Source organism: Lotus japonicus, chromosome 6, assembly GCF_012489685.1.
Source record: "Lotus japonicus ecotype B-129 chromosome 6, LjGifu_v1.2".
In the NCBI taxonomy this organism is placed as follows: domain Eukaryota; kingdom Viridiplantae; phylum Streptophyta; class Magnoliopsida; order Fabales; family Fabaceae; genus Lotus; species Lotus japonicus.
In genome coordinates this window covers 21,825,622-21,841,768 of record NC_080046.1, presented here as the reverse complement: position 1 = coordinate 21,841,768, position 16,147 = coordinate 21,825,622, and the positions used below count along the sequence as shown (strand labels likewise).

At 35.7% G+C, this 16,147-nt stretch overlaps 1 protein-coding gene across 1 annotated transcript; it reads left to right on the top strand.

The window, feature by feature from the left end:
• Positions 1 to 14,425: 14,425 nt before the first annotated feature.
• On the top strand, positions 14,426 to 15,838 carry LOC130725101 (stemmadenine O-acetyltransferase-like). The gene is made up of 3 exons (XM_057576356.1): positions 14,426 to 14,448; positions 14,561 to 14,618; positions 15,349 to 15,838. The coding sequence occupies exons 1-3, from the start codon at positions 14,426 to 14,428 to the stop codon at positions 15,691 to 15,693; spliced, it is 426 nt and encodes a 141-aa protein (XP_057432339.1). The 3' UTR covers positions 15,694 to 15,838.
• Positions 15,839 to 16,147: the final 309 nt, after the last annotated feature.

Sequence of the window (16,147 nt, the reverse complement as noted above, 5' to 3'; positions counted from 1 at the left end):
GGTGGACTGGATTAGCTTGAGTGATTCATCAAGTGAACCAGGATAAAATCATTGTGTGCTTTTATATATCCTTCATCACTTGCACCTTGTGTTCTTTATATAATATTATTAGTTAAATTTTGACTGATGCCCAGGTTCTGTGCTGGCGGGAGGAGGCTGTGAAAAGTGTATGTTAAAACTGACAAGTAAAATGACATGAAATATTTATATACATTTATGGAATTATAACCCTTTCGAATGCTAGTCCGAGTCATATTCATACCCGATTGCGATTCAGAGTATTCGAAAAGTGATTCCCCACCTATAGAGCACTAGTTTAGTCCCAATTCTAAATCAGAGCGGGAATAAGACTCGTCATGGTTTTTTTGTGGATGTGTGTGTAATTCCGGAACTTTCGACTGTAATATCGATAGGGTTTACTTCTGGGAACCCTAGAGGAGAATTATTTAACCTTCGCAGTGACTTTAGTGAATTCCCGGGCCACGAATAAGAGTGTTAGGGGCTCCTTCCGGAGTTTTTGTCTTCGTTGTCTTGATCATTTTTCCGCAAGAAATCTTTTCTACGAAAGAAGTTTTCTCATCCGGAGAAGATTTCCTTAATCAGTTCTCCGTCAGATTTTAGAGCAGACTACTTCCAAAATTCTTTTCTCACTTAAGTGAATCCGGGGTAAGTATCAACCTTCTATTGAGGAATACTTAGCTTAAATGAGTGGGAAAAAATACCAAGATACCCTCACCCACTCATCATGTTTTCCTTCTCATCTGTTTAAAGAGGAGAAGTCACTATTTATTGCCATATACACCACGCAACCCACAACCTAGAGAGAGAGGGAGGAGAAAGCTTGATTTTTTATTGCTTCTTGGTTGCTTGGGAGAGATTCTTGAACCTTGAAGGTTGAAGATCATCTTGGAGAGCCTTGCATCATCATCTCCACTTCTTCTTTATCCTCTACGGTCACTATTCATCATCTTCTTCACCTCTTTCTTAAAGACTTTGTGAGCAAAGGTTAGTATTACCCCCAAACTTTGAGTTGATAGGCTTGGGAGTATATTTCTACGGTCAAAGTGCTTCTATATGTCTTTGATCCATGTAATTTGAAGGTAGATGCATGAAAATGTGAAAAAACCAGTGTTTGTGAACTTTTGAACTTCTAATTATGTTAGAGTCTTACCCATGGTTTGTGCGTCACAATAGTTTCTAGTAGAAACCTTAATTAGAGTTGTATGAACCCAATTTCAGAAAAATCACAATTTTGGAATTCTAGAGTTTTGCACTTAAGGCTTGAACATGGTAATTCAAGATTGAAGTTGTTTAAGTGTTTGGAATGGTTTTTCACCATATATATCACATGTAAATGACTAGGAATTAATTCATTTTGAGTGAAAAGTTCGAATAACCATTTTCCTTGTTGTGGCCTTGGGCCTATATGCATGTTGGGGGAGACGAATCACTTTTTGGAGTTTGGAATTGATGCATGAGTTTAGGTTGTTTTCGAGGAAAGTTTTGGGTTGAACTTTATGGATAAATTGAGCATGCTAAATGTTACTTGTCCCTTATGTAGTTAAATAACGTGCGTGTTTTATGTGAAAGCATGAAAATGTCACATGAAATTGGTTTGGGAAGTGATTTTGAAGACTCTAGCTTTGAGTTCACCATAGAATTTAATTAATCATTGATGTGTTCAACTTGATTTTAAAGAAAAACATTATCTTGGTATTGTGTTTGGCTTTACCGAGAGTTTTTGGGCTTGATACTGGGCACAAAACAAATTCTGGACAAGTTTGACCTTAGGTTTATTGTAGCCCTTTCAGTTATCGAAATTTTGGCATTAGTTTCATGTCTTTACGAGTTTTGTAGCTTGAGCTATGCGGGTTTTAGCAAGTAAATGTCCTGCTGCCCATGTGTGTGATCCTCAGTCCTTGTGTGATTTTTCCTAAATTCTTTACTTGTACTTTGGACTTGAAATTTTTTTAGGGTTTACTAGGCTTGTGTTGGATCAAGTAGTAAAAATATTGGAATTTTATGGGTTGGTTTCACGTGTTAAACAATTCGTCCAAGAGGCTACATAGTCCTGAAGTTTGTTGAACAAAGTGTTTGGATGTGTAACTTTTGGTTTTTGTAGCATATCTCTTAGCATTGTGACCTAAAATTAGTGAAAATAGTTTCAAATGAAAGTTACCTTATAGATCTACATGATCTGTGAATTTCAAGGTGTTTTGGTTCCTGTACTAGTCACAATTACATGTGGAAGTTGAGAAAATTCCTACTCGAGTAAGCCATGACAGTCTGTACTGTTTTGGATATAACTCCTTGTGTATGAGTTCAATTTGGGTGGAACCGCTTTTGTTTGAAATCTTACTTGAAGGGCTTCATTCTGTGAAAGTTTTATGATTTTTGGATTGCTATATTAATATAGTTTTTACTTTTAGCTCTCCCCTTTTTCTGCAGTCCGCATTTCTAGAACAGCGATAATGCATAATTTTTAATTAATTCCACAAGTGTTCAAATCCTATGGAACTTGTATGGTTAGAAATATCACTTAAGGTTATGTTATGAGAAATATAATTATTTTTCTTAATTTTCTAAGTGGTTTAAAATGAGTCGTTTAGTGACTAAGTGAGTACGTTTTACAAAAGGGTTGGAGCAAAAGGTTTTGGGACGTTCGAGTTGGGAGCGAGCGCGCAAAGGGAAAGAGAGACGAGAAGAAAATCGAGGTAATGGATTCCTTGTTGAATCAGATGTGTGAAGTCATTCCAGACTGGATTCCTTGTTGAATCCAATTCTATTTTGCTATGTGTGAAGTCATTCTTTCTTACCTTCGGGTACTTACCTTGGTCAAGGGTGGATGTATATTTATTTATGGTCGGAAGTATGCATGACATGTTTTAGAAATGCTTTGAAATGAAAATAAACCCGAATTTGCACATTGGCGAACTACTTATAAAAACAGGTTGCATATTTATGAGATAGGTTATTATCGTGACCTCAAAAAGTCGGGACGTTACATGAGACATTTACAATATCAGACTACACTAAAGATCAATTGATCTGTGTTGCAAACAATTGAACTGTAAAACAAGCATTGGGTGGAAGACCAAGCTGTAATGCAGCAGCACAAGCAAAAGTAATTAGGCCCCTGCATCTGCTTCTCCATGGATTATAGAGTGAAGTCATTGTTGAATGTTGAATTGGTGCATGTGAGAGGTGAGTGAACTCGTCCAAGTTTCTTCTTTGTCTGCATCAGGAAGGGACGAAATGATGATTAACAAGAAGAGAGCTTCCACATATGGATCATCACTCCCTCCTTACCCGAACGAAACATCTATAGCCTTTTTTTTGTTTTTTAAAAATCAAAACTTTATTTTTGAGATTCCTTGCATATACGATCAAGAAGTTGAAAAAGCTAAAGGAAATAGTGCGATTATATAAAGTGGAAGAAAAATGGTGATTGGAGTCGCCAGTAAGTTCGTCGGAAATTAAGTTTCGTGGTGGTTTGGTCGGAAAAATCACTCGAATTCAAAAGAATGCGAATGCGTTGCAAAGGGGTTTCAGAGTGGATTTATGTGCTTAGTAAGGTGTTTGGAAGCAGTTTCGGGTAATTTGGAGGATGGTTGAGTCTATGGTGTGGCTAGTGGTGGAGAGAGACGCAGAGGAGAAGGGAGAGGAAGAGAGAAGGAAAATTGTAAAAGGCTATTTTTGTAATTTTCATATTTTATTTTTTATCAACCAGCCACATAAATATACTATTGTGGGTTTTTGCTATTGCATGGTGCAAGACCGAGGGTGCACTTACACTCTATAAGCCACTCAAATTGACTTAGATAGTGAAGGACTTTATCACATAGGGCTATAGAAAAATTATTAAGAGGATGAGGGGTATTGTCCTATTATGGAGAGTTTAGTAAAATTATTTGATATAGTTTATGATCACTTTGAATTGACTAAGCTTAAGTGATGAAGTAACATAAAAATTAATGAAAACTAAAGCATATGTGTAAGACTAATTAAGATACTTAGAGCACATATATGACATTGTCGTAGCTTGTCGTTGCTTCTCGGCCCCCGACGGAGTTCCCTTCTCGGTGCTCGTGTGGTTTTGACTTGCAGAGTTGGGGTTTGTTGGATTTTAGATGATCTATTATCAGGATTTTGATCCATGGGTTTTTCAGGGCTTTAATGTTTTATCTTTCGTAATTGGGGGTTTTACTCTATCCTCGGGGTAGTTTGTGTAACACCCTCTAAACCCCGCATAATAATATATCATAAATCAGAGTAAAATGCATAACACAGAGGGTGTCACACTTATTCTCCAGAAACATAAATCAAAACACCTGTCATGCTCATAATAAATATATAAATTTTCCAACTTTAATGTCGCAACATCATATGCATAGCACAACGGATTTATTTCAACTTCAAAATTTAACATAAAGAGAGTTCATAGGTAACTCTTAACATCAAGGTACAAAACTAAACGTTTCCCGGTGTTACATAACAGAGCATGACTCCCCTAACTAAACCGTAAATGAAAGACTAGCTCCTCCAACTAACCCTCGCGAGAAACTCCACTATCTTCGGTACCTGAGCGATGTCGCATAGAACATCATTCCAACAGAAGGGTGAGAACTCATATCATATGGATAAGCATAATAATAAATAATGTAAAAGCTTATCTATGCTCCACATAAATTACTCACATTCACTAACAAATAATAAATTATGTAATTTTAACATAATTAATCAAGTTCACAGTTATGGCAAATACTCCATAAATTATAGCTCAATTAGAACATATATAATAGTCTCTAATTACCACCACATCAAATCTCTCCAAAAATATCACCATAACACATATGACTCAAGTGAGACCCGTGCAAATGCCTTTGGTACCAAAGTTGTTATCCTTAGCGGTATCACCGCGTCCACTCCAGACAGATAACCACCAATAAAGCCCTCGCTCTAGGCTTCAAAACCACTCCAGTTTTGGGACAAGTCACTAGCTTCCACGAGAACTAACAAACATTGCCTCTTGACAACTATGCAGTGTATTGTGCAAAACTCAACTAACATATGCATATTCAGACCATCTCCAAGTCCTAATTATTTTAGCATATTCATCACCAGTTGCACAAAACACATATTACATGTTATCAATTATACAACTTGCAATCACAACAACTTAGCATCTCAAACATAACATCAATTCAGAAACAACATCATATAATGATTATTAAAAATAGATGTAAATTAAATATAATTCATATATAACAGGTTCTGCAACTATTTCCTAAAGACTGGATTTCTCTCTAAATTTTTCCAAAAACTCGCGACATGCTCATGCTCGCCATCTCGCGACATCTCACTGCACAACTCGCCATGTCGCGACATCTCACGACATCTCCCTACGCAACTCGCCATGTCGCTGAATAACTCGCCATGTCGCGACATCTCACGACATCTCCCTACGCAACTCGCCATGTCGCGACATCTTGCGACATCTTCCTGCGCAACTCGCCATGTGCGCGCACCACACATCTAATGAACTATTAAACAGATGTAAATTATCAAATATACTCATAAAAATCTAATATTTTTATCATGGTTCCGTACACACGTTTTGTAAACCTCTATAAATTTTCAAGTCACAATTCGAAGTACAAAAATCAGGAAAAATCGTACACTAACCGCAGTTCGTAAGAAACTGGACAGCTTAACCTATACTCACTAAAATACACATAACTCGAGCTACAGACGTTGAAATAACGTGAAACCAGTGGCAAAAGTTTCGTAACAGAAAAACCTACAACTTTTATGAAGACTACTTCTTCAAATTCGGCCATTAACATAGCACGAAAAAGGGTACAAGAGAACGTAAATTTCTGCGCATCATGCAAGCCTATCATCTACCCCCAAAATCATCTAAAAACCAAACCCTAACTATTTCAATTTGGGAATTTTTGCAACCTAGGGTTCCTAAATCATGTTTTCTATCATTATCCACTATCATACCAATCCATAAAACATGAATTCAAACCCTTACCTCTTGTAGATCAGTTCTAAGTTTTCTCCTCTTTTCTCCTCTCCTTCTCTGCTTTCACGTGTTTCTTGTTCTGCTTCTCTTCTAATCCTTATTTTTTTTCTTTTTTTTTCTTTCTATTTCACTCCTACCCTTAAATAGCCATACAATGGGCCCCACTCTCAATTACTCACACAAAAACCTAACAATCTTATTTATCTAAATCTTATACTATATCACATAAGATTTAAATTATATCACAAATATCACTTAATTATCTAACAAAATCACTTAATTACCATATACCATAATACTAATTAAAATAAAATAATAAATAACCTAATAACAGAAAATGGGGTGTTACAGTTTGTACCTTGTTAGGGCTTGGATTTTGTCGGTCTTTTGGTTGACCAGGTAACTATACCCATGTTGTTGAGAGGGGTTGTTTCTCAACATTTTCTTTATTATTATATTATATATTTCTGCTTTCAAAAAAAACATATATGACATTGTCATCATTTTTCTGCTTCTAAGTTAGAATTTGTATTTGACTCAAATGAATATAGAAAACTTCTTAATCATTATTCCCACGTGTGCATTGTTCAAGTAGCTGAACACCGAGATGTTACTAGTGAGTGAGGCCCCAAGATCGAAATGCAACGTAACTAATTAATCTTCTTTCTAAGAATTGTTTAAGAATTTTTTTTTTTTGTAGAATTCTGCCTACAGATAACATGTTTTTATAAGCCAAAATAGAATTGATGGGGTACACGAAGGAGGGTGTCTCAATCAATTACAAATAAATACAATGATATATAAAATCTGAACCATGATGTAACCCATGAACCACAGCATATATTCCCATCAAATAGCTAAATCTTGCTTGCTTGTGTGAAAATGTTTTAAAATTTTACTAATACAAGACATCTCTTTCTCTTCTATCTACACGCAAAAGCCTAACCTCTTGAATGTATCTTTGTTTTCCAAGTTAAAATCCTTGGTTGTATATTTCGCCAAGTAACTTATCCGAATTATTACTTTTCACTTGAAGTATTAGATTAATTTAATTTCCATTCAAAAACAAACATTGCTATCAGTGTGATGTGTGATCATTTATTGACAATACGTCAGAAACATTATTTTCACGTATATAACTATTGTCGGTTCCATGTTTCACGGATGAGGTCATATGTATTATACGTTTTTTTTTATAGGCAAATGTTAGTGGTTAGTAAGTTAGAAAATCTCTTCGAAGTTTCCTTTCAGGATTCGAACCCTAGACCTTCCCCTCCCCACCCTTATGTCTCTAGCTCTTACCACTTGAGCTAACCATCGGGGACATATGTACTATACGTATTCGGAATTCGGATCCAACTTATTAATTTGTGCATATTAATTAGTTTATTTATCTTCTCTAATTTAAGGTATGCATGATATCCATTCTGAAGTCATAGCACGAAAATTCTTACCAAACTGCTCAAGCAATCTAGTAATCAACAGTATTACTCCATATTATTGCAAGAACAAAGAGGTTGAATTAAATATGTTATTGTACCTACACACATGTCGACTCAGTTGGTGATGACATAATTTTTTTCCTTAAGAGATTATGTGTTACTGCCGATATAAAAATTGTTTTGGTAGGTGATCTGTAAGTTCTTCTGTAAGCGACATGTGGTCTTAAAGACATGATCGGCTAAGTTTTTCTGCAAATTTATATGCATGCAAGTCTGCAGATAATTAGTCCAATTTTCTTCCATTTTGCGTTTATCATTTTCTGTAGTCTTTTCTTTTTTTCTTTGAACAAGATCCTTTCAAAAAAAATTATGAGTGTTTTAAGAATTGAAATTTAGTTTGTTTAGAATATTTTAAGTGAAGACTCAAGTTTCTAAACTTTAATGACTCAAGTTTCTAAGCACAATTTCAAAATTTTAATGATTTTATTATGGTAATCTCTAATGTTTCAGTTGCGTTTGCAATTATGTAGTTGAGTTAAAAAAAAAAAATTGTTTGTTGAAATTGTTCTTAAAACTAACCTCTTGATATTTGAATACTTCTAGTTAAAAATTTAACACCTATAAAAAAGTAAGAAAAAAAAACTAAAGAACCTGGCACATGTGCGTTTGGCAAAAGTTGTGAAGCTTATAATTCCCCTTATTAATCATTAATTAAAGAAAATATTTATGACAATAAATCAGTGCATGTGTCAAAATATAATGTGTATCATTTTGACAAGAAATCAGTGCAAGTTAATGATTTTTTTGTGTAGGCCACAGTTCACCAAACTGAAGCAAGCAATTTCACAAAAATAAGAAGGAAGAAGAAATTTGAGGCTGTTTCCACACATGATAAAAATAAAAGACATAAGATTGCAACTACATATTAGTCATGCAAAAAGAAAGATGAGAAAAATAATAAAAGGAAAAAAAGAGAAAATTGCACTAATTATTTGAAGAATCATCTGAGGATATAGGGTTACAGAAATTTTACTTATACTTGAAGAAAAATTTGTAGAAAAAAATTGTGAAAAAAAATTGTAATTAATAAAATTCGCAATAGTTAAAATGCAATATTTGAGTAAGTTTGGAGTTTAGTATTATTTTGGAAAGTTTAAAGTAAGATAATGAAGTGTAATTTACTCAAATTTATGAAATACATTTGCTATTAGTTTTGGTCAGTTAATTTAAGAGGTTTAAATATGTTTTTGGTCCCTCTAAAATTAGGTCTTTTGGTTTAGGACCCTCTAAATATTTTTTTTGGCATACACTCTTATTTTGAAAATAATATGGAGGGATAAGCCTCTGCCTTTACCTAACGAACAGTGACGTGAAATATTTTAGAGGGACCTAAACCAAGGAACCATGATTTTAGAGGACCTAAAACTAAATTATTATTATGTCTTAAGTTGCTCTAAAATCATGGTTCTTTGGTATAGGTCCCTCTATATGACATAAGGTGACAACAGAGGCTGAAACCTCAGTGTTATTTTGCATTTAGGGGTGTATAAAAAATATTTAGAGGGGCCTAAACAAGAAACCCTAATTTTAGAGGGATCGAAAAAATATTTAATCTTGTTTCCATAGAAATATGGGAGCACAATGCAATATCCAATCAACATCACAAATTGCAGCAGTTAAAACCCATATTAATTTTTTTTACTGGAGGAAAATTAAAGGACAAACTAAAAAGCTAGTCTATTGTGTCAAGGCACAACGATGCAATAACATTAAACGAAGAAGCCTCGGCCAACGATGCAGAGAGCTCTCATGCGAAGCTTGTCTAACTAAGAAATTAGTTGCATTGTTCTTTTCCCTTGGTACTAGCTCAATCTTGACATTCCAACCCCAAGAAAGCATGGCTTTAATTTCATTGACTGTATTTCGTGCCCGATATGTAGACACATCCACGTTCGACTAGAAAACCTCAACAACATTGACACAATCCCAAAGGCATAGAATCTCTTTGTGACCAAAAGCCCATGCTTGTTCCAAACCCATTTCCACTACTAGGATTTATGCAAGATAATAGTTCCGAATTCCAAAGCTAGAGGGCATCCCAACCAGCAAAGAATTGTGTCTATCCCGAAACGACAACAGTCGTGGTAGACAGATAATCGGGAAGCAAATTTTCCGAGGGAAAGGCTTGGAAGTTGGTGTTTGTAACATCCAAATCTGACGACTAGCATCACGGTAACAATACAAGTCTTTTCAGTACACTTTGTCCTCACTCACACACTTCTCAGGAAAACTTCCCAGGAGGTCACCCATCATAATATTGCTCCAAGGCAAGCACACTTAACCTTTGAGTTTTTATGAGTTAGGTTGCCGAAAAGAAGATGCATCTTGTTGTTATGAGTAGTACCAATAAAATCATTCTATGCCCTCCTCAACTGTATAGTCCCATACCTATACAGTCTCTGAATACCTCTTGTTCGGGTACGAGATCGGCTCATTCCTATGTCCCTCCGCCTATAAGCCTGCCAGGAGTCGCTCATTGTCCGTGCCTCACCGCGCCGGCAATCACTCCCCGCCCTCGTCGGCCCCGAGTGTCACAGTGTTTTGGTACACTCTGCAGCTAGTTTCACTAAGGAGGGTGTGACAGAGGACAAAGTTCATCTGCCAAGGGTTGTCTCCAAAGATGTGGTCATTAGGCCATTGCCAAGCCCACCGTCAACCGCGACAGGTAACAAGTTTTGTGGTCGTCTAATTAATTTTAAGAACCAGATATTGAACGAAATCTCACCTTGCAACAATGGTAGATTCAAACCAAAAGTGCAGCAAAAGACGCCGAGAATCAGGGCATTGCAAAAAGATATGGTTCACGTCTTCTAGAATTGCATTACTAGTGCATGAAGCACTCATGCTTAGGTGGTTACGGTGTCAGTCATAGGAAATGCTTCCTTTGAGGAATATTCTCACTCCTCCAAATCTGTTTCGAACCCAATGTACTTGCGGAAGTTCAAGTCATAATACCATAAGAGGAGCTTATTGTGTATTGACCATCATGGATTGCTTTCTAACTAATCATATTTAAGCATGTAGGTTGTTCTAGAGTTTTTATGCTCGCAAGCACATGGAAAACCAGTGATGCTTGGAAAGTGTTCAAGTTCCATACGCCATTTTGCCAAACATCTACTACAGTAAAAGTATGCAATAATAGATCAGCTTCTCGGATCCTAACCAATTGTCGTAGCCAAAGGATAAAGCACTATCACCAATTGTTTGGCACTAAACATATCCGCAACATTGTTTTTCGCTTCGATGGTTCCTTTCCACATGTACTAGTCTTCACTTCTTATAAGTTCTTGCATGAACTAAATCCTTAGATAAATATTTTTGGGATATAGCTTGCACCCATAACTTCTTTTTGTCAAGGAGAAGCCTATCCAAATGTTTGACAAGCGTTGAAATTTTATTCTAGTGAGTTTTTCTCAAGCCAAGACCTTGCATTGCTTTGAGGCAAGCGATCTCCTACCGAGAAACAAGATTCCAACTTTTGTTTTGGCCTCCCTTCACCTCAATATAACGTTAGAATTTTTTTTCCACAAACTCGCAGAGAGTTTACAGAAGCCAAAGGGCCTAGAGAGAATAAACTGGGAGAGATCTCATGATCGATTTAGCTAGATATAAATGCCCCATCTTAGGCCTTCTCTAGCTCAAACATCTAAGCCAAAAGACTCTACCCTTCTTATGAGTGTGGATTATATGCATCACTTTTTTTTGTCTAGGACGATGTTATCCTTCATACCCCTCCTTGGAATATAGCTCCCCTGAAGAGGTCCAAAGAGATTTGCTAACAGAGGTCTGAATATGTTTACCAACACATTGAGATTCACTTTATACGCCACATTATAGAGGCTAATTGTCCTTAGATCGTTGAAGCAAAGAGGACCATAATCCGATAGAGATCATATCCCACTATGTTCTAGTACTGATTATAGAAGAACACCTGGAAACCATCCGCCTCTGGAGATTTTAAGGAGTACATGGACATAACAAGACATTGCACTTCATCAAAGTACACTAGGCGAGCTAAAGCAACCTTATTTGCAGCAGAAATAGATGGAGTCCTATTTCCAAAAACTAATTCTTGCAAACATGTGTATCAATAGAAAAGAGGTTAGTGAAAAAATTATGAGCCTTCTTCTGGAGCACCTTTGGTTCAGTGCACCACATAGTATCTCCAACGAACTGGCCATAAATTTTATTCCATTTCGGTCGGACTACTACTTGGGTATCAAAGAATTTAGTGTTGCGGTCTCCAAATCTAATCCATTTTTCTTCAGATTTTTTGAACCACATCAACTCCTCCTTCATGAGCACACATAATAGACTCAGTTTCTGCCAATCCAATTCTCATTGTATTCCCTGCAGCTACCACTGAACTCGTCTCTTCCTCTTGTGAATGGTAAAGGTCTCCTTGTTGAACATCAATGGAGAATCCTTCATATATATATAAGTTTTCCCATCAAAGAGCTAGGAGTCATGCACCAAGGGATCAAAAGTGAGATGAGTTATCCAAGCTGCATGAACACATAAGGTATGTGCACTATGATCACCTGTATCAACATCATCATAATGAAATAGAAGCAGGAAATGATCAGAGTAAACTCGAGGCAATTGCCCCACACAAGCTTCAGGGAAGAAGTGTCTCAAAGCCAAGTCCCCTAAGGATCTATCTGGGTGCATTGCAATAATTATCCTCCCATTTTGGTGTTTGTCCCATGTGAGTTGGCTTAATGTTTCTAGACTATAGAATAATCTCACTCCTCCACCATGTTTATCATATGTTAGGCTCAAACTTCACTGGACTCTCCCTGCACATCTTCATATGGCAAGAAAATTTCATTCTAGTAGTTGATAGTATGGAAAGGTTCAAGTATTCATTGATGAGGGCCTTTCAAGTATGGTTAGAGGTTTTGTCTCATGTTTGGATTAAGACTCGCATAAACAAAAGAACTCACCAAGTTCTGCGCACCATAACAAATAGCCATTGAGACAACTTGAGGATGAATATCAACTGTTTGAATTAGGAAATTTCTTTAAATAGGATATAGTATCCAGATACCTCCACTGTCTCCTACCACTTCAGAAACGCTACATGTTTCATAACCCATTCACCTCCAGAATGATATCACTATGTCAAAAAGATAATGGGTCTCAACAACAGCAAAAATAGAAGGTTGAAAAGTCATGATAATGTCCTTCACCTTTCTTTTTCGACGAGCATCTACTCCTCCATGAATGTTCCAAGCAATAATACTTGGGTTTTTATCATCTATAAACTACAGTTAGGAGGCAGGGTCACCTACAATAGAACCAACACATACAGTGTGGGTCAAGAGCCTTAAGACTCTCCTCCCCCTAATCAAAAGGTATTTCACCCCCATAAACTAGTGTCTTCATGCCTAAAGATGAACCGTGATGTGCATGGTCCTCATCAAGGAGCTAATATCTATTACCTTCTTTGTGTTTGAGCTTCATTGTTTTTCAAACCCTATCCTCTAGAATGTAAATGTTCTTTCCTCCAATAATCTTCACGACCCCGTTGTTGACATTGAACATGATAGTGTTTGGTTTAGGGTTGCCTTCATGGCTTCCCCAATCTTAAGAGTTGTTGGTCGCCCCATATCTCCATTAACTGGAGTTTCCTTTCATTTCCTCTTTTTTCCATTTGAAACTGACCGGGAGTAATTATCAGATTTTTCATTAACTCCTGCAGTAAATTGCAAGATACTATTAACATTTATTTTAGCCTTTTCTAGCGTAGAATCCAACGCATTAAAATTGTTTCCTTTTTTGGCTCCCTTATTATTGTACATGCTTTGAATTAGGTTTAAAGGAGCATTAATAAGATTTTTCGAATTCAAATTTTTCTTACGTTGTCCACCACTACTCAATCCTCGTCGATTCTTTCAGAGGCATTTAATTTCGGTTATTACTGTTGTTGGAATCTCGCCCGCAATCATTAATTTGTCTACTGACGAATTAATGGCTTCTAGAATTGTCTCCTTCATTGTCGTCTCAGCAACCCTAGTTACGTCTGCAGCCTTGTCTCCAAGTGTTGCTACCTTTGTCTGTTTCGACTCACTATTTTTGTCAAGGAGAGTGGTACAATTGCGACCAATGTGACCATAGCATCCACACGTCGATAATAAGAGGTGGTGGCCCTCGTATTCTACATTATACCAAACAAATTTTTGCAAATTTTTCAATGAAAATAATATAAAATTTCCTGAAAATGAATTGCTCCAAATTTTCTTTGTAATTTTCATCTGCAAAAATTTTAAGGGTAGTTATACGATGGATTATGCTAAAATCAGATTCACCCATGAATCATGTTCTTACAATGTATATTAAGCATTTGTTATTTACAATATCCGCTAAATTTAGTTTGTAGAGAAATGTTCTTAACTAAAACACTATGTTTTTATTGGTCCATGGTAGGCAAAATAAATTTTAAAAATTTGAAAATCTATACATAGATTCACAAGAAGTTCGCAGGAATATTTTAAGAAAAATTCGCAAGGAAAATTTGAGAAAAAAATTTCAAGTAAAAGAGTTCTAAGCTTGGGTAGTTACTCAAGAGTGTTTCTCGTGTGACCCTTCTAAAATAGAAAATATTTAACTCTTTACGAGGAATAGATTGATTTGTAAACGTCATCCGTTTTTAGAACGAATTTTTTTTTGTTAACACCATGTTTACACACATGTGTAGAGAGTGATAACAATTGGAAAGAAATGAAAGATATATAAGATGATTGATATACAGTCTTCAATTAGCTAAAGATTTGTGATGCAAATATTTCTGTCACACATTTTACAGCTAGTTGACTGTTATTTCACAAATTATTTTCGGAGTATTGTTTTTTATTGTGTGCCCTAGATAAAGATTATTATAAGCAAATACATGGAAGATCACAACAAGAAATAGTACCTTGCGGCAGACATTCTGCAGCAGTTTCGGCTAAACCGCTAGTAAAAGGTAAGTTGCAGGGTTTCGTGGCGATTTCGTTAACCATCTTTGATTCACTATTTTTAGCAGTGGTTTAGAGACAATCCCAACTTTGAACCCTGGGGAGGAGTGTGGGCTAGCGAAGCAGGTAATGTTCACAAAAAAACAAAAAGCAAATAATATAAAAAATAAGAAAATAATTCTACTCATTTTAGTTATAAGAGACTTTCTTAGAAACATTTTGGTGTTGCTTTATATAAACTCATATTAAATCATAGACAAGTTATGAAAATGATCAAAACTCTACTGCAAAATCTTGACTTTTGATTTTTTATTTTAAAGGTCTAGATTGCTGAATGAAAATATAATTAATTTAAAGGGTTTAACAATTAATGTGATGATGGGTTATTTTATGTGTTGCTCAGGAAGCGGCATAGGATCAAAATTTGATAAGTTAGGTCGACCGTTTTCAAGTCTTACCGCTAATCTACTATCAGTAGTCATTTTTTTGAACGAACTATCATTAGTCATTGATATAATTATTTTTCTTAGTGAAAAACTATTAATCGTTGATTATTGGCTTACCACTTAAAAAATGATGTATTCTATAATTTCTCAACTACATAACTACTTAATTAATTAAAGTACTGAATAAGCATAAGTTTTTTTACATGTCCGTAAATTAGCATAAGCTAATGTAAATGTTTATGGTCTCTTTGATTTATGTCTGAAAATTGTGAAAGCAGAAAAATAACACATTACAAGACACTTTGTCACACACATTAATCATAAAATATTTTTGCTACTTTAACAAAAAAGTGATTTAATTTGTGAGAAAATATAGATTCTGTAATTGCTGTAAATTTTATTTGTAATAGGTAAGGAATCAGATAAAGAAGATTGACAAGGATTTCATGAGAAAACTACAAGAAGGAAATGATCATTTGAGTTTTCTTATGGATAATGTAGAGAGGTTACTTTTAAAGGAAGAGTTGGTGCCGTTTAATTTCACAAGTCTGTGTAGGTTTCCTCTGTATGAAGCTGATTTTGGTTGGGGAAAACCAACATGGGTGGGTTCGGCTGCTTTAACTTTTAAGAATCTGGTTGTGTTTGTTGACGCCAAGAACGGTGGTGGGATAGAGGCGTACGTTAGCATGGCGGTGGAGGACATGGCAAAGTTCGAAGCAGACGAGGAGTTGAATGCCTGTGTCAAGAAAATATAGATTTGATGATGCATAACTGCACATACGTGCATTCCCCACAGGAATAAATTAGTGTTGAGTTTGAGCGTGTCATGGAATAAATTTGTAATATTTTGAACTTTTAAGTTTAATAATCTTCTTATATTGAAGAGTATAACAATAAATGTGGGGCTTTTTTCCTATAGTTGTGCTATGATTTTACATTTTTTTTTAGATAAGCTAAATTTTATTGAATAGAAGTACAAGGGGTACTTCATCCAATATACAAAGAAAGAAAAAAAGAGCAAAACAAGCAAGAGAAAAAGCCAAAACAGAACCCCCCACCAACAAAATCAGAAACAGCTCCCAACATAAGCAAACACTAACCAAAACAGCAGCCCAACTAACGGATAGATTAACTACTTAGGATACAATTAAGGGGAGAGTAAGACCAAACAGGAAAAGAGTACTGGAAATTAGTGAGATTATCATTAAT

Bases quoted from the DNA above. Each gene is read 5' to 3' on its own strand.
- LOC130725101 (XM_057576356.1), top strand. From the start codon at position 14,426: ATGGAAGATCACAACAAGAAATA. The intron at 14,449-14,560 runs GTACCTTGCGGC...TATTTTTAGCAG, and splicing joins GAAGATCACAACAAGAAATA to TGGTTTAGAGACAATCCCAA. The intron at 14,619-15,348 runs GTAATGTTCACA...TATTTGTAATAG, and splicing joins AGTGTGGGCTAGCGAAGCAG to GTAAGGAATCAGATAAAGAA.